The sequence below is a fragment of the Prionailurus bengalensis genome, chromosome D4 (assembly GCF_016509475.1).
Source record: "Prionailurus bengalensis isolate Pbe53 chromosome D4, Fcat_Pben_1.1_paternal_pri, whole genome shotgun sequence".
Taxonomy (NCBI): domain Eukaryota; kingdom Metazoa; phylum Chordata; class Mammalia; order Carnivora; family Felidae; genus Prionailurus; species Prionailurus bengalensis.
The window spans coordinates 84,028,210-84,046,135 of record NC_057359.1 but is presented as its reverse complement, the minus strand read 5'-3'; the positions used below and the strand labels follow the sequence as shown (position 1 = coordinate 84,046,135).

Genomic DNA, 17,926 nt, shown 5'->3' with positions numbered 1-17,926 from the left:
AGAGAGGGGGGGAGAGAGAATCCAAGCGGGCTCTGTGCTCATTGCGGAGTCTGACGTGGGACTCGATCTCACGACCGTGAGATCATGACCTGAGCAGAGATTAAGAGTTGGATGCTTAACCAACTGAACCACCCACGTGCCCCTGAGCATTTTTCTTCTTTTGCTTCTTGCTTTTCCCCAGCCTCTAGGACAGCGTCTGCCTGTAGTAGGGATTTAGTCAGTACTTGTTAGATGAGTTAATCAGTGAACCAAAATCCTAGAAAATCGGGTAAAATTTAAAATACATAAAATAGCAAATGTACTTTTGGATGAATGCCAGCCTCGTGGTCAGCCAAGAGAATACAGATTGAAACAACACATTATCATTTATAAAATGGGATGTGTTGGAGGCCATTTAATGTGCTTGACGGGAGCTGGGTCTGTGGCAGAGCCATCTCAGTCCTGCGGAGAGACTGGACACACGTTAGAGAAAGGGAGGCTGCTATTACTGCCGTGTTCAAAAATGGAGGCTCAGCGCTGCCCTAAGGCATGGGGCATCCCCTCGAGTTACTGTCACATTAGAAGTTAAAATTAAGGGGGTACCTAGTTGGCTCAGTAGGTGGTGCACACGACTCTTGCTCTCAGGGTCATGAGTTCAAGCCCCACGTTGGGCATAGAGCCTACTTAAAAAATAAAGAAGTTAGGAAAACCGTGGAAAGCTATGAAAACTGTGATAAATGAAAAACACACACTATTCACAATTCCAGCTACTCGGTGCAAGATCAGTGACTCAGACCTGAAGGTCACGGGAAAGACTAAGTTTGTGAGACTTTGGAGAAATGTTTAATGTTTTTTCCTGTATTGCTGATTATACAGTAAATTTTCTCATTGGGAAAACAGAGGTTAGCCTTTTTAGTGATTAACGGAGTGTGTAATAAATTACACATAAAGCTCAATACTAATTAAACTCACTAAAAATAAAATAAAATAGAGAAGTACAGAAAAACCATGACCGTTTACACTGTTCCAAATAAGCATTGAAAATGGTATTTCCGGAGCAGTGGTGAGGGATCCTAGCACGCAAATCTCATTCTGAAGGACAAGTCTACTGTACAGAGGTGTTTCCAGACGCAGGCACCTGAAGCAGTCCTGAGGGCTGAGCCCGTGGGGAGGCCGGGGCAGCCCTGGGGCACGAGCGCTCCACAGAGGGTATGCGACGGCTTCAGTGGCCCTTGTGGGGCCTGGAGAGCATGTGCGTGCAGAGCAGCGAGAAGGAGGGAAGAGGGCCCCGGGCGGGAGGCACACAGGTGTGACAACACGAGCCCCTCAGGAGACGGGACAGTGTCTTATAACAGGTGTATAGGGTCCCAAGGGGGTGGCTGGCTGTTCTGTTGTCCTTGGCACCTTCAAGATGGTGGAATGTGCATGTAACAGATGGCTTTTTGCGGGGGGCGGGGTTTGTCTCAGACCATAAAGCAGATGCAGCAGAGGATGCTGGAACTCAAAAAGACTCTCCAGAAGGAACTGGTAAGTTCCCCTCTTCTCCCCACTGCCTGTGCCCTTCCTGGCTCTCTGGCCCTCCCGGGTTCCCTCGCCGCTTGACAATGCTCTCCCCCCACCGGTTGATTGCGAGGTCTCTGGGAAGCCAGATGTTGGCTGGTGGGACGGTAGCCCTGCCAGCTCGAACCTGTCTCTGAAAAGTAACTATGTGACTCGGGGCACGTGCGGTTCTTCTCCAAGCCCTTCTGTGGGCTGAGAAGTCAGCGACCTGTGCGCCAGGTGAGCAGCAGAGCGCCAGGCCCAGACAGGAGAGCGGCATCTCTGCCCAGTTTGGGGTGCTCGCTGCCCCACAGACATCCTGACAGCGGGACAGGGATCGTCCAAACTTTCCTAGACAACCCCCTCCTTCCTCTCAGGCCGCCCCGTCTGCCGGGGAGGGGTGGGGGGGGTGGCTGAGCCTTCTTCAGGCACTTCCTTCCCAGCGGGGGCCCTTTCACCCTACTGTGGTGCAGGTGAGGCCAAGGAACGGCGGGTGAGCGCAGCTCAAGCCGGGTGACTCTCCCGGGTGATTTTCAGACCTGTCTTGAGGGGTTTGGCACAGCATCTTTCCATTGGGTTTTTAGAAAATCAGACCCGACAGTGAGCTCTTTGAGGTCCGAGAGAAGCCTGGCCCCGAGATGCCCAACATGGCTCCTGTCACGAATAATGCTGACCTGACTGATGCCCGCGAGATCAACTTTGAGTACCTTAAACACGTGGTTTTAAAATTCATGTCCTGTCGAGAGTCTGAGGTAAAGGGTTTCTGAGTTGCCTTTTGGGTCCTGAGTGCCTGGTTCCTTTGTCCAAGCCTCGTGTGGCTTCCCACCAAGTACATTGCTTTCTTCCACTCCCGTGCTCCCATTTGGCCACCAGTGTGGACACGTAACGGTTATTTCTCCAGCTGGCACTGACCTGCTGACGGTGCAGCCGGCAGGTGGGGGCCAAGAAGGGAGTCCGCTCCGGGGAGGCCGCGCGGGTTGGAGGCTGAGGCTGCAGTCGGGAACGGTCTGCCCCGCACACCCGCATCCTGCTGAAGGGCAGGGTGGCTGCCGTGGATGTCCTGGGGGTCTTGCCGGTTCCCAGAGGAAAAGATGGAGGGGAGAAAAGTCCCCGTGGGGACTCCCGTGGGGAGCACACACCGGGAAGAGACCCAGGGAGTGCTCCAGTTAAGCCCCCTGATCCTCCCCCACCGTCCACTACCCCACGGCCCATGGCAGCGAAACACAACTTTGTTTCAGGCTTTTCACCTTATAAAAGCTGTGTCAGTGTTGCTGAACTTCTCACAAGAGGAAGAGAACATGCTCAAAGAAACCCTGGAGTATAAGGTAGGGTTCCCTGGCCTGCTGTCTGGTTCTTAGGAACCAGCTAGTAATCCCAGCACTGGCGGGTGAGCCCGTCCACAGCTGCATCATCCGCCGAGAAAGTGCTACGGGATAGTGGACTCCTGTTGGGCCGTGTTTACTGAGTACGTGCTTTGTGCACACGTGTCTGCGCGGTACCCACCGACAGGCCCTATGTTTCCACCGCGCTTTCACTGATGTCATTAACGTCAACAGCCCCAGGTCTGGCCCAACGTCCAGACTTTTTTTTTAAATAAAATATTCAGGGGCGCCTGGGTGGCACAGTCGGTTAAGTGTCCGACTCTTGATCTTGGCTCAGGTCATGACCTCACAGTTCGTGAGTTCAAGCTCCACATCAGGCTCTGCACTGACAGCGTGGAGCCTGCTTGGGATTCCGTCTCTCCTTCTTGGGAATCTTGGGATTCCGTCTCTCTGCCCCTCCTTCACTGTGCACACTCGCTCACATGCTCGCTCACTCTCTCAAATAAAGAAAAAGAGAGAGAAAGAGAAAGAAAAGAAAAGAAAGAAGGGAGGGAGGGAGAAAAAGAGAAGAAAGAAACCTGGGTGGCTCAGTCGGTTGAGTGTCCAACTTCGGCTCGGGTCATGGTCTCACGGTTTGTGGGTTTGAGCACCACATCGGGCTCTGTGCTGACAGCTTAGAGCCTGGAGCCTGCTTCGGAGTCTGTGTCTCCCTCTCTCTGCCCCCCACCCCTGCTCTTACTCTGTCTCTCTCAAAAAACAAATAATAAACACCAAAAAAAGTTTAAAAACTAAAAAATAAAATATTCAGAATTGATAGAACAAAAAAATATTTTCTGGAAGAATTAGGTACAATTCCACTACCTTGTTCTTGTCAACTCTGTTTCCTCCTGCTTCCCTCCCATACTTAGAATGGGCTCGGGGCCCCGTAGACGGGTTGCCACGTCCAGCATCTTCGCTGGGTGCTTGCGGGACAGGGAGGGGGCGCTTTCAGCTTCCTCTGCACCTAGTCCCGATGCTCAGAAGCCCTCTCTGCTTCCAACGCAGATGTCGTGGTTTGGGTCCAAGCCAGCTCCCAAGGGCAGCATCCGGCCGTCCATCTCCAACCCTCGGATCCCGTGGTCCTAGGTGGAAATCCGGCAGATGGATCTCCATGCGATGACACTTTTTCTGTGAAAAGAACACTGACACACCAGTCTGGGTGGGTTTTTAATCACTGTAACCGCAGTATTTTGTACAAGCGTCAGAGCATTGTTTACAAGACTTAAGGCCCCCTTCCCGACAGACTGATCTGAAGCTCAGGAGGTGGCTGATCCTGTGTCATTGTGCTCACCAAACGGGAGGGTCCTGGCACTACCCGCGTTTCCACAGTGCTGCTAAACTCCCAGCTCTGGCCAGCACCCGTCTGCACCTGAACCCTCTAACTGTTCACGTTAGCACTTGAAGCTGAAGCCGGCGGCATCGGGCAGAGAGGAGGCACCCGGCCCACCACGGAGTGCTGACGCTGGACGGAAAGACAGCCCTTTGAAATGGTGCCCGGCAGGCCAGACCCACCTGCTTCTGCCACAGACAGCCAGCTCGTTGGGGGTGGCTTTTAAAAATTCCCCTTCCCCATCAGCATGTTTGGGTTCAGATGAGTTAGACGAGGCTTTTTAACCCTTCCTCTCAAGAAAACATTATTTCACCCTGTTTGTCAGACCACCCAGAACTTCAGATGTGTACATCTTTAAGGTACTCTGGGGCCAGTGTGGATTAATGAATATGCAACTTTCTGACAGTATCTCATTTTCCTGAAGAAAACTAGCAGATATATTAAAAAAAAAAAAAAAAAAAAAAAAAAAGATCCTTAGCACCAAATACACTCAATTGCCTTTTTAATGAATGTACTTGTCTTGGATAGGTTGCTGGTAAACCATTTTAAACTATTTTTTATAGCTAAGATTCTTCGCTATTGTAAACATGTCTCTGTATTATAAAATCCATTTAACTGGTGTTCTTAAAGGCAAATCAGAGCATCAAGAGGAAATTATTTCTAAAATTGGGATTCCTTTCCCTTTTTTAATTTCACCGCAGCATTCTGTGGTCTCTGCTTCCCTCTGAAGCAGTGGTGGTATTTCATTTGCTTTGCTCTTAATTCTGTGTTGTAAGACGGAGCAAATGCTAATCACACGTTCGCTACGGTTAAGGACAGCCTGGACAGCCTGCTCCGTTCGGAGGAAGCAGCAGCTGCCCCCCGCCCCCCGCCCCCCTCCCGGTTCTTGACCAAAACATGGGAAGCGGTCTGCCTTGTACGTGGAGCTACCGTCTCTCTCCCTAACGCTGCCCCTGTATACTTAGGATGACACTACACCCATATATGGCATCCAGACGGCCCCAGACGGCTACAGTACTTGATGGCGTGCAGATGGCTCGGGTAGGGACCTTTAAAAACTCTATGGAATCTAAAGAGAAACTGTTGATTTCGTTTGACAAAAGTTTTACCGGCTAAATAAAATAAGTTAACCGGAGCTCCTAAAATTTATTGTCAGTTATTCAGTGTTTCTCAAAAATGCTTAGGGTTATAATCTATAAAATCTATCTCACGGCGGAACACGGATTTGCAGAGTTAACCTAGCACATTTCCACAGACCTGGAAGTACCAAGCAAGGGCAGCGTCACCCTCATCCCAGCCAGGCTGTCTGCCACCCAGTGGCCCATTCTCCAGTTACCTACCTCCTCCCGTGGCTCCTCCCTGCAGATGGCTTTCCCTCGTGGAGAATATATTTTCCACTTACCTGGTGGGGACACACAATAGGAATGCCTTCCGTTCTGTAATTTGGAGAACAGGTACCTTTTCTTAGCTTTTCCAGGAGACTCCCCAAGATTGGGTGGTCCAGGGCTCACCAGACGGCTACCACACGGCGGCGGGAGCCCCGTCCCACTCTGCCGTGGCCTCTCCAGCCCTTGAGCTGGTCTCACCCTGCCCCAGCCACATCCCCGGCAGCTTTAGGTGTAGTTGTGGGACCCATCACTCGGCCTATACTTGCCTCGGGAGGATTCATTCTGATTAGGCTTTCCTCCTGCATGTTGAATTTCCTTCAGCTTTAAGAGGAAGAGTGGAGTAAATATTCTAAGTGATTTAATGCACTTTTGTATAAAAAGTTCTGTGATAGACAGTATGTATAGCCCTTTATATGAGCATTGGATCTGGATTTCTCTCCGGTTGTAAATAGGAACTGTATTATCTAAGACTGCTGTAGAAAATTCATTTGTGGTGTCACTTTTTGATTAAAGCTCTTTAATCCAGATGCAACTACAGTGGGTTTTACTTGATAGTCTAATGAAATTTAGTACATTGTGTCTCATATTTAATACTCCAAGGCGACCTTCAAAGACTACAGTACAGAGCTTCCAGGTGGGAGCACAGAGATGTGGGGAGAATGGCACGCTCAGAGAGCATGGAAGCTCCATGCCCTTTCCCAAGTTCCCTATGCATCTCTTCCATCTGGCTGTTTCTGAGTATATCCTTTTATGCTAAGCCAGTAACCTAGTAAGTAAAAAAGGGAAGGGGACTGCGGGGGCGGGGGGATGGCTATAGAGCCTTTCTTTCAGAATCTCCCCAGATTAGGTTTAAGTATATGTAATGAAACCTGCAGCCTAGTCTTACCTCCCAGAACAGTGGAGCTTCTGCAGAGGAATTGAAAGGATTGTGTCACTTTGGTCAATGTCTATCGACAAGGCCCACAGGACCAGGAAGAGCTTCAGAAATCTCAACGGGGTCCTTTAATAGAATGCAGACTGCAGTTACACGTGCTAAAAAGGCCAGAAAGACATCTTTGCTCTTCAAAGAAGCTGGCTGTTAGGGGTTATAGGGAACAAAATGTTCCTTTTGTATAGACTGATTGCTACCTGTTTCTGGCTTTTAATCCTTTAAAAGAACTTGTTTAATGGGGCGCCTGGGTGGCTCAGTTAGGCATCTGACTTCAGCTCAGGTCATGATCTCACAGTTTGTGAGTTGAAGCCCCACATCTGGCTCTCTGCTGTCAGCACAGAGCCCACTTCAGATGTCTGCTCTCTTTGTCCCTCCACTGCTCGCTCGCTCGCTCTCTCAAAACAAAACAAAAAGGATAAAAGCAAAAAAACTTGTTTAAGAGTGTTCCTGCCACACAGCCCAAGTCAGAGTCAGGAGATGGTGACCGGGCCTTTCTGGGGCGCGCTCCCAAAAGATTCCAAGTGCAGTCACACAAACTAAAGACTTTGGAAGCCTAGACCAATTATTGAATGTTCGGCACTTTATTAAATAAGCTCCAAAATTACATACAAATCAAAAGGAGTAAAACCAATAAATAGTTATTCGGCAAAATCTCTCTCCATAGCAGCCAGCAGTGCCGAGCCCAGGCCTGAGGTCCTGCTGTGGCAAGAGGGCTGGACTGCCATGCTCACTCCCTGGGGACAGCGCCCCAGGGACACGCCCACCCCTCCACATCAGTTCTCATTCGATTCCGTCCCACTCATTACTCATTTTACATACATGAAACACACCGCAAAGTACATACTAATAAGCCAAGAGCTTTATTGATGCAGCAGGCACTTTACAATGAACCCAAGAGAGCCCGTCTTCTCTGGGAAGACGGGATGTCTGTACAAACCCTTGAAGTTTTTACTACTTCAAAAAAACAAGCTCTCCCTTTTACCACAGCCCTTGGATCCGTACCTGCCCAAGTCGTCCCTCCCCCATTTTAAAGAGGCAGAGCACACAGGTACACCTGACCAACGCTGGCCAGCCACTCCAGGAGACAGTTACAATGTCAGTTCTGTGTTACTTGTGGACAAAGGCATAGACTATCAGATCCTGCAAAGGATTTAGGAAACAGACGATTTCTCCCTCCACCTTGAAAATAAAATACACTTCAGCTGATGCATGTCCTGAAATAGTTTAGCTGGGAGTTCCTAGGAAGATGGTCCATTGTCAATCCCTTCTTCATCAGCCTGTGCATCCAAAATTCTTCTCAAGGTAACATGAGTCCTTTTTTTTTTTTTTTTTTTTAAACAGTCTTTCTTGCTGTAAGAACTCTTATAATGGAGCCTAGTCCTCCTACTGCTAATGCCTGTGGGGGCAGGAAAAGGAAAGGAGTGAAATGAGACATGGCTGGCCACGTGGGAGCCTGGCTTGCCAGGGAAGAAGGGACCAAGCATTCCCAGACCTAGGTCCCACCGCGTCACGGACCCTCTCGAGAAAGGGTTCCTGCAACAGCACAGTTAAGGAGGTGACGACAGAGCCCCCATTCTAGGCGTGGAGCCCTGTCCTGGAGCCAGGGGTCCCGAAGAGCTGCTAGCTCGAGACAGCAGAGCTGGGCTTGAGAACACTGTTACCAAGCACATACACAGCACAGCCCCCCAAGTTTCCCTTTTTGACAAGCTGTTTCCGGCCTGCCGGTACTGCCCTAGACACTTAAATAGACACGAGCTCATTATAGCTGCCTCCCTGAGGCCTCTTTAGAAATGCCAGCAGGGCTCGGCACCAAGTTGCCTTAAAGGGACCAAAGGGCCTGGCCTCCCCACCACACAGAGGGCTTGCTCAGCTCCCGAGTACCAGAGCCACCCCCACCAAGCCCAGGAGTTCACCTCCCGACGGAGCAGGCACAGCACACCCCACAGCAGGACCAAAGGCCACCACCGCGGCACAGCACCAAGGCTGCCCAAGTGGCTGACCCCTCAAAACTTTTATGGAGAGTTTTAGATACCGTGTTGGTAATAGCCTGGTCTCCTATACTGACAAGAGAGCTTCCTGTAGCTCTACAGGGCAGGGGGACATTGGTACATAGGCAGGACACGGGCTAGATGAAACGGCTTGCTCTTCTAACAACCTGAACAAAGGACAGGCACAGCTTTTTATGCTTCAGGTGGATGAAGGCCCTGTTAAGTAAACATTCAGGTTTCTGCCACTACCTTCTCTGGCCTAGCGAAGCTGCGGCACAGCAGGAAGCCCCTAGAGTTAGCGAGGGGCTCAGCCTGCATCCTTAAGAGCCCCCCAACCGCCACCTCCACCAATGCAAAGCAGCTGCCTCCACTAAAGTCTTATGAAGCCCCAGCTTCAAGCCTGCCTCCCTCCCACCTGGGACTCCCTGTCCCTCTTCCCATGCCAAGTCACCTGTCCCCATGACATGCCCGGCATAAATCAGCAGCTAAAGTAATTGCAATTACCAGAGACAGTGAACCCCTACCAAGTGCTTCCACGGGAGAAGTGATCAGATGTCCCAGGTTGCTTTAGGCGTGGCCCCTTATTATTATGACAATCAGACTGTCCCATGTTATTGTGGGAACTCTAGCCCGCGGATCTGAACCCTAGAACTGGGGCGAGTCCGTGAGCTGCCCGCATGAGCAGTGTGTTCACCTACCTTTTCATGCCATTGGAGTAACACCGCACTGCTGTTTTCTGTGGGCTTCTCAAACCCTTTATAAATGTACTTCATTAGCAAGTCAATGCCATTTCTGTCCAGTGACTGCACAGCCTGCTCAATTTCACTGCTCTTAAAATTTGTAAGCACTTTCAGCACCACGCCCTGGGCTCGTTCCTATAAAGGAAAGAGAAAGGGAGTGACACCCAAAGCCACAGCCCAGGCACATCCATGTCCTCCAAGACCGGCACAGAAATACCAAGTGGTCAGAACTCTTAGAAACACTGCCCAATGTCTAATTTGTCTGGGATGGTTAAAAACTAAGTGGGCTGAAATACCTTTATTGATTTAAATTTCAAGTATCCCTTATTCATGCTAATAAGTTATTCCACTTATTTTGGGGGAGTAAGTGGTTTGTCAGAGAGAAGCATACCTGCGAAGCCTCAGATTCCACAAGATCCTAACTGTGGAGATCTACTTTCTGAACAGGTGTACTAGGCTGCAGTTTCCCTCTGCGTTCACCCCAGTAACACAGAAGCCACTTCCCTCTGCCCGAGAGGTGTAGCCATTGATTACATCAAGATGCTGTGACAAGACAGCAAAACCCCAGCTTGAGAGACACCCCTTTCCCTGGACCAAATTTTAGACAGCTTCTAAACAGCTGTGATGCAGTAAACACAAATGTATCTTCTCACCTTGTTTTTAAAAGGCAGGAAATTTTAAAAGCACTGAAAATACTTATGCAAATAAAGCCTATTCGATAACCTTTAAAGCAGAAACTGCTAAGTCCCATGTGGCATGCTAATTTATAGTTTTGCTAAGCAGCAAGGGCTAGGCCGACTTCTCACCCCATGAGGCTCTGGGGAGAAGTGAATGTTTCTGTGGGGAGCTTTTACTATAAACACCGACAGCTTTGATGTCAGGAGTGCCAGCCAGGAGGCTTCCATGGAAGCACTGCCCAGTGCCAACCCACTCCCTTAGTAGATACTCACTGATGCTAACACTAAATAGATGCTGTCTGAAGCCCCGTGGAAGTCACGCTCAGCTGGGGACACGGACAACCACACCCTGGTCCCAACACCACCCGGCAAAGCTGCAGCAGAGCCCCCTTTACCTTCACGGCCTGATTCTTGGTGTTGACGGGAGAGTTCCGCAAGGCTGCATGGAATGCCCGAAGCATGTCCCCTGTGCATCACCACCAGTTAAGGATGGCTAGGCTCAAGCATGTTCACGCTTTTATTAATGAACTCATTTCAAAAACAGCTCAAGAAAGGAGTCAAGAGATATCCACATTCACCCACCTCCCACCGCAGCTTCCAGGTGGCCACAGCCCGTTCAGAGAGTAGCCTGTGGCTTTCCTGAGCCACAGAGAGTAAGAGGACACCTCTGCCAACAGTGCAAGCCCCTCCTTCTGCCGCCCCCTAAAACACATTTGGACACTCCTTCCCTCCCTGGAAACAAGTGCCCTCTTGGGGTGACCTGCAGCAAAACCTGACGGAGCTTGCTTACAACTGCTTGGTCCTGGGCACCACGTCTGCCCCATCGGGTCCTGACAACAACAGTGCGCGCCTATCATTCTCATCTGCTCATTCTCAAAGGAGAATGAAGGCACAAACGGAGATCTCCTCTTAATCCAATGTTTTCTCAGTTAAACTGCTAAAGAAATTAAGATGTGCTAAAATTTCTATCTTCTAAGACCTACTTAGGTCTGTGAGGTCCCAGCTGCTACTAGGAGGGAGATTTATTAATCTAAAAGATGCTTTTCCCCCAAATATGAGTTGATCCTCTCCCCTCCCTGCAACCTTAGTTGCAATCCTGACACCTTCTTTGCTGAGTTCCAAATATACCACACTCAAAAGAAAATGACAATCTGGGTTAGGTCCCCAAAGGTGACACCTATTTTAAACTGAATTACATCAGCCAACTTTCATTTCCTCATCTGAAACACTGGCTTCAGCCAAAAAGCTTCAAAAATAGAACAAGGAATGGCTTCTACCCAATCAGGTCTCTACTCCTGTTCATGCAGTGTTACCTACGTGTGAACAGAGACTCCGGAGCAACGCCTAGTCCCATCTTCCCTAGTGTGGGCTCCATCTTGACGGAGCTGGGCCCACACCACTCAGGAGCCACTCTGGCTGAGCTCCCCGGGCCGCTGCTGGGCCCTGATCCACCTTCCACAATGGACAGACGGCCCACCCCCTATATCTGTTGGCTTTGGAATTCCTTTCCCTCAGCCAAGCAAGGGCCAGTCTGGTACCAGCCACTGATAACTTCTACCTTAGAAAACAGTTCTGATTTGGCGTCCCAGAACAATGAGCGGAGTCTCAGAAGCTTAAAGAAATGTAGGCTGGCTCTCTTTGCTAACCAGCATGACTGGCAAACAAAATCACTCAGGAGATGGATGGGGAAGGGCAGGGTAACTAGTCCCCAGGGACAAAAAGAGTCACCCTTTAGTTACCTCTGTAGTGCCGACCTACCAAGCATTCGCTATAGATGTTGATGGGTGGAGGGCCTTTAGCAGCTTGGGGAGTTCTGGGGAGGAGGGAGGGCACAGTATTTATCCAGCTGGCCTCAGGGCTCAGCTTAGAGAACAGGCTGGGGAATGCGCCCCCTTGTCTCCTCTAGATCAGGGCTCCTCAACCACAGCATTAACATTCTAGACCACATGATTGATGTGAGGTCTGCCCTGTGCATCACACGATATTTAGCAGCATCCCTGGCTGCTACCCACTAGATCCCAGCAGGATTTCCAAGTTGTGATAATCAAAGTGTCTCCAAACAATGCCAAATTTCTTCAGGGGGAAGAAAGTGCAAAACTGCTCAAAACCATTGCTTTGGACCTGTTCCTGAGGACCAGAAAGTTCTTCAGTGAGGAAGAAAAGGAAGGAATACTTTAAAATCCTTATCCTGTACCAGGTGCTTTCACATGTCCTCTCATTACTGCTATCAACCCTCTGTGACAAGAATCATTCTCATTTGGAAGGCAATGGATTTGAAGCTCAGAAAAGGGAAATGACCTGCCCAAGGTCACAAAGTTAAGCTGTCCAGCCGGCCTTCAAACCCAAGGATGCCCAACTCCAAAGCCAAGCTCTTTCTCTAATCCCCTGCTGTCACTCTACCCACAGACCCAAGCTGCATGTCTAGGGCACTCGCTGCGTGCCCAGTACTGTGAAGTTTTTTGCAATGTTGTTCCGTGATGCTCCCATGGAACCTGTAAGGCCAGCATGGTTCCCCTCCTTTTCACAGAAGAGGATGCTGAGGTTCAGAGAAGGGGTGAGGTCACATAGCTATAGCATGACAGAGTGAGGTTTGCATTGATACACAGCCCATGTTCTTTCTATTTCATCTGCCTGATTCCCTACCATGACTCAATTCCCTTTGCAGCAGTAGGACAGGCCTCCTCCTCCTCCTCCCTACATTTCCCCACTCCAATCAACCAACCGCTACCCCTTCCTCTGGACTTTGTTCTAAGACTCTTCTATTAGAAGCCTGTTCTATAGTTTAAACTCAGTAATATCACTATAAGTCCAATATCTGGCACATGATAGGGACTCAGTAAATACTAGTTCTCCTTCCTCCTCCTTCCCTGGGCCCATTTGCCAGGATTTCAGTTCTCATTGCTAACCTCCCTTTCCCCAATCCCAAGAGGTATACTGTCCATGGTAACAAGGTTTCTGACACAGCCACTAGTGGAGAAACTGCACCCACTGGATGTGCTAAACCTAGGCCTCCAAGCAGCCTCAAGAAACCTATCATTAGGGGCATAGCAAGAGAGGACTTTCAACAAGTCCCTGCAGCATCAGGACCAACACCTCAGATAACCAGACCTTGTTCTCCCCATCTGTAGATAGTTCTCGACCACACGCCTGACCCTGGAGTCTTTTTGGCATTGCCTGCCCATGAGCCAGGTTCTGCATCAGAACGCAGAATCAATCTTCCCTCATGAGGGGTCCTTCTCATGAGCCCGATTCACCAATGGGGTAAACAGGGTGATCCTGATGGGGCAGGAAATACGAGTTTGAATCCCCACCTTTGAAAACACATTCCTGTTCAAACAAAGAAAGTCTGAAGGTTTTTGTTTCAAAGGCACGGTGGAGGAACACTGCAGGACTCCTCCCTAAGGTAGTCCACGGGCCTGACTTCCCAAGCTGAGTCAACTGATTAAACACTCAGAATCTGATTTATATACAGCATGAGCCTCCAACCCTGCCCTGGCAAGTGTGGGGGAGGGGCAGGCACTTCCTGTAACACCATTTGAATAAAGAAAAATCCTTCCTGTGAGAATAAGTCAGTTTCCTGTGCTCAAACTGCTAAGGGACCGAGCGGGCTGTGACAACCACCTCTATTTTTAATCTTGTTTTCTAAATGCTTGCTCTCTGTGGTCACAGGAGTAGTCATTTCCAGTCATGAGGCTCTACTTTTACATTTCACTTCATACTGTCTGGTTTTTCTTAGCTCTAAACTACTAGTTTTTCCCACCGCTTCCTGCACAAGAAGGCTATTGCGGGTAGGAAGTCAAAACTCACTTGTTGAACGTGGCTGAGACCATCAAGGTCCACAGCTCAAGGTGTTCATAGGGAACTGAGGACAGGTGCAAAACAGTGGCATTAACCTGGAGGGTCAGATTGATTCTGGGGTCGGAGGTGCACAATCTCTGACCTCAGGGCTGGGCTAGGGCTGCAGCCTTCGCTCCCCCTTGGGTCCCTTCTTCCCCACAGCCATCCACCCACCTATTTTCCTGTGGTGCTGCAATCCGGCCCAAGAGGACAGTGCCCAGGAGCCACCCAGGCTGCTCAATTACTCAGCGGGGGCTCACCTCTGCCCCCTCCCTCCCATCAAGCTCGAGAATGGCCCCATTTCCTGCAAGGGAGGGACGGAGTGATAGGGAGCCCAAGCCACGGTCAGTCGGAGGGGATGAGGACACCGGGGGAGACTAGGGCAGGCCTCGCGGAGGAGTGCGGGGCCTGCAGGCGGCAGGCGAGTCGGGCGTGCCTCGGAGCCTGGCGAGCCGGCGGGTCCACCAGGGTCTAGGGGCCTCGTGGGGCCACGCTGCTGGGGGAACCTCCGAGGGCCGGAGCCCGGGTCGGAGGGAAGGCGGTGGGGGATACCGGGCTGAGGGAACCCGGTTCGAGGGGAGCCGGATCGGAAGGGACTTGGGAGACGGACCTCAGGGGCCCCGGGGTGAGAGGAGTAGGGAGGCCCGCCTGAGGGGAGCGCGGCCCGCCGCGCCGGTTAAGGATATTGCCGCAGAAGGCCGTCCACCTCGCTAGGGTCCGGGCCTGGCTCGGCCGCCGCCGCCGCCGCCTCCTCCTGCTCGTCCACGAATTTGTTCTCGTCAAACTCGTCGATGTCCACCCGACGGAAGCGCGAGGACAGCGTGTTCCGGGCCATGGCGGGGAGTCGGCGCCCGCTCAGCCGGCTCCTCTCCGGGTCCGACCTCGGCTCTACTCCGTTCGGCACCGGCTCAGGCTCGGGGGCGGGAAGCTGCCGCCGGGCGCCTCCTCCACCTCCTCCGCGCGCAGACGCCGCTGTCCGCCCACTTCCGGGCCACGCCGGAACCGGAAGTGCCGGTAGGCGGGAGGGGCGGAGCCCTGTGGGAGACTGGCTGGAAGCGCTGGAGAATCCACCTTATAGTCGTTCCCACGGCCTTCAGCGGGACTTTCATCTTCGGGGAGCCCCAGTCTTGCTGTCTGAGTGGGCGCCCTGTCCCCACGCAGGTCCCAACATCGTGGACGCTATAACTGCGCTCCTTCTTCGGCTTCTCCTGAATCCGAAGAGCCCCTGGCCTTGGAAGGGGCCTGGAGCGGCATAGCCGCGGACGCGGGGGGGAGGGGGAGTGCGGCACGGGGCCCTGAGGATAAGGCTCCTGGCTGTCGGGTGCTGGGCAGGCTTCTTTGAGAAAAAAACCTTCGAGCTGAGGGATGAGTAGTAGTTCTATCTCTGGAATTGACGGAATGGGGGGCAGGTGGGGAGGGGGATCCTAATTCTACAATCTTAGGAGCCTTGAACGCCACCACTTTGCTCGGAGGAAGTCGCCTCTGCTTTGTACATAGTGATTCTATTGTTAATTGAGAGACTTTACAGACGTTTAAAGTGTGTCCAGAAGGCAGACAAGACAATGAAAATATTTGGACTAGGCAACCTCGGGTGTAGCAGTCACATTGGCCTGGCGGGTGGGAGGTGAGGGACATGACCCTGTGGTCCCCATGCTGACAGGAAGGGCGAGGTCCTGGGGGCTGAGAAGCCGGTCCTGGCTGGAAAGGCATATTCTGATGGAAAGCTGAATCCCCAGAGTAAGAGATGGGGAAAGATGGGGCTGGGGGGACGTAGTGCGGAGTCAAGAATGACTTTGTGGTGCCAAGATTGAGTGGGCTGTTGGCTGAGGGATTCTGTTAACAGGCCTTAACCTTAGATTAAATTGGGTCTTTGTTTTCATAGAGTTGTACCTTTTTGTTGTTGTTTAAGATTTTAAGTAATCTCTTATGTGGGAAACAGGCAAAAGGAAATGTAGATAAAATTAAATTTCCTTATAACTTGCAGCCCATTAACAAGTACTTGAGGCAGTCAAAGTACTACATTCTACCAGAAACCCAATTAATACTTTGCTGGAGGGTCAAACAACCTTAGCTTGACCACAGGTAGGTCTCCAGGATCCTGTGAGTCTCTTAGCATATGAAAACCCTTTCCAAAACTTCCCCTCGCCTTTACCTCCCCGAGCTCCCAAGTGTGTGATCAGTCACTCCTCGCAATCCCAGTGCAACTCTGCCTGCAGGTCCTGTCCCTGTGCTTTAATAAAACCACCTTTTTGCACTGAAGACATCTCAAGAATTCTTTCTTGGCTGTGGGCTCCAAAACCCAATACTTCAAACCACATTAATCTCTATACCCAGCGTGGGGCTGAAACTTAGAACCTGGAGATCAAGAGTTGCATGCTCTACTGACAGAGCCAGCCAGGCACCCCTAATTGTACTGTTTTTGATAAATGACTCGTGTTTATTGTTTCAAATGCTTTTCATTGAACTGTGTCTATAGATAAAAAAAATATTGCCAGACTATGATACTTCGTAATCTCAGGTGCTAAAGATCCAGACTCTTACACTGGGAAGTAGGTGCTGAATAAAAGTCTCAGAGGTCCTGGAAACAGGCAAAGCCCTCCTGCCTTTCAGCTCCATACCTTGAAAGGAATATTTGTGACCCAGGCAGGCCACATGACAGCAGAAATTCATATCCCCAGAACAGCCTGAGGAGAAGGAACTTTAAGCCAGAAATGCCCATTTTAGGGGTGCCTGGGTGGCTCAGTCGGTCAAGCATCTGGCTCTTGATTTGGGCTCAAGCCATGGTCTCACAAACTGTAAGATCAGGTCAAGCCCCAAGTCAGGCTCTATGCTGACAGCTGGAACCTGCTTTGGATTCCCTTCCTCTCTCTCTGCCCCTCCCCACCTTGCACTCTCTCTCTCAAAAATAAATAAACCTGGGGCGCCTGGGTGGCGCAGTCGGTTGAGCGTCCAACTTCAGCCAGGTCACGATCTCGCGGTCCGTGAGTTCGAGCCCCGCGTCGGGCTCTGGGTTGATGGCTCAGAGCCTGGAGCCTGTTTCCGATTCTGTGTCTCCCTCTCTCTCTCTCTGCCCCTCCCCTGTTCATGCTCTGTCTCTCTCTGTCCCAAAAATAAATAAACGTTGAAAAAAAAAATTTAAAAAAATAAATAAATAAATAAACCTTTTCTTAAATGCCTAATTTATATGTAAGGAAATAGCCCCCAAATAAACTGGTGACTGAAATAATGGCCCTGCTTATGACTGGATCTCCCAGGCAGGAGGTCAGAATTTAATAAATCTGTATATACTATCCTGGCGCACCTGGGTGGTTCAGTTGGTTGAGCCGCTGACTTCAGCTCAGGCCATGTTCTCTCAGTTTGTGGGTTTGATCCCCGCATGGAGCTCTGTGCTGACAGCTCAGATCCTGGAGCCTGCTTCAGATTCTGTGTCTCCCTCCCTCTCTGCTGCTTCCTTGCTTGCGCTCTGTCTCTCTTGCTTTCAAAAAATGAATAAACATTAAAAAAATTTTTTTTAACCTATACTATGTTAGGGATGACTGTGCTGAGGGTATAAAACCATGCAGGGCCTCACAGTACCTTAGGTAAAGTGGTCAGGAGAGATTTCTCTGAGGAGGTGACACATCAGGGACCTGAAGGAAGTGAAGGAGGAAGCCAAGCAAAGGCCCAGAGACAGGGCAGGTGTGGCATATTCCGGAAACAGGTCATACTGGGGCACAAGAGTGAGGAGAGATGGAAGCAGGAGAGGTTTTGTAGGCTGGGGGAAGGACGTGGTCAAACTCATGGGACAACACTGGAGATTCTGGGCAGTGACGTGATCTGACTTAAGCTTGAAAAGTGCCCCTCTAACAGCTGTATTGAGAATATATGGGAATAAGAGCTAGAGAAGTGATTTAAAAGGTGACACCAATGGTCCAGGTGACAGGCAATGGTTAGCTCAGGCCAGACAGGTGCCAATAAGAGTCGTGGGAAGATGTTAGGTCATTGTGAAAGCAGAGGCTGCAGAATCTGCTGGTGTTTGGATGTGGCATGAAAGGAAACAAGGGAGTAACAGATGACTTCCAAGTTCAGAAAGATGCACATAATCATTATTTCTAAAAGACCTATAAGCATTTGGAAAATATGACAGCAAAGTCCCCTCGCACCATTCAACTTTCTT

At 50.5% G+C, this 17,926-nt stretch overlaps 2 protein-coding genes across 3 annotated transcripts in view; one reads left to right on the top strand and one right to left on the bottom strand.

Moving 5' to 3' along the window:
* The window catches only part of GOLGA1 (golgin A1), a 48,910-nt gene extending 42,781 nt beyond the window's left edge, over positions 1-6,129 (top strand). For both annotated transcript variants that reach the window (XM_043566907.1, XM_043566908.1), the window contains 4 exons: positions 1,447-1,506; positions 2,103-2,270; positions 2,757-2,843; positions 3,885-6,129. In XM_043566907.1, the coding sequence (XP_043422842.1) occupies positions 1,447-1,506; positions 2,103-2,270; positions 2,757-2,843; positions 3,885-3,965 (396 nt within the window). In that variant the 3' untranslated portion in view covers positions 3,966-6,129. The remainder of the gene's footprint in view (positions 1-1,446; positions 1,507-2,102; positions 2,271-2,756; positions 2,844-3,884) is intronic.
* Positions 6,130-7,365: 1,236 nt separating this feature from the next.
* ARPC5L (actin related protein 2/3 complex subunit 5 like) lies at positions 7,366-14,741 on the bottom strand. The gene is made up of 4 exons (XM_043566906.1): positions 14,457-14,741; positions 10,329-10,401; positions 9,215-9,391; positions 7,366-7,924 (listed from the first exon to the last, which is right to left on the bottom strand). Exons 1-4 carry the CDS (start codon positions 14,603-14,605, stop codon positions 7,862-7,864), a joined length of 462 nt encoding a protein of 153 aa, XP_043422841.1. The 5' UTR covers positions 14,606-14,741; the 3' UTR covers positions 7,366-7,861.
* Between the last annotated feature and the right edge of the window lie 3,185 nt (positions 14,742-17,926).

Bases quoted from the DNA above. Each gene is read 5' to 3' on its own strand.
- ARPC5L (XM_043566906.1), bottom strand. From the start codon at position 14,605: ATGGCCCGGAACACGCTGTCCTCGCGCTTCCGTCGGGTGGACATCGAC. The intron at 10,402-14,456 runs ATATCCTTAACC...GTGGTGATGCAC, and splicing joins GTGGACGGCCTTCTGCGGCA to AGGGGACATGCTTCGGGCAT. The intron at 7,925-9,214 runs GTAGGTGAACAC...CTGCCCCCACAG, and splicing joins TACTCCAATGGCATGAAAAG to GCATTAGCAGTAGGAGGACT.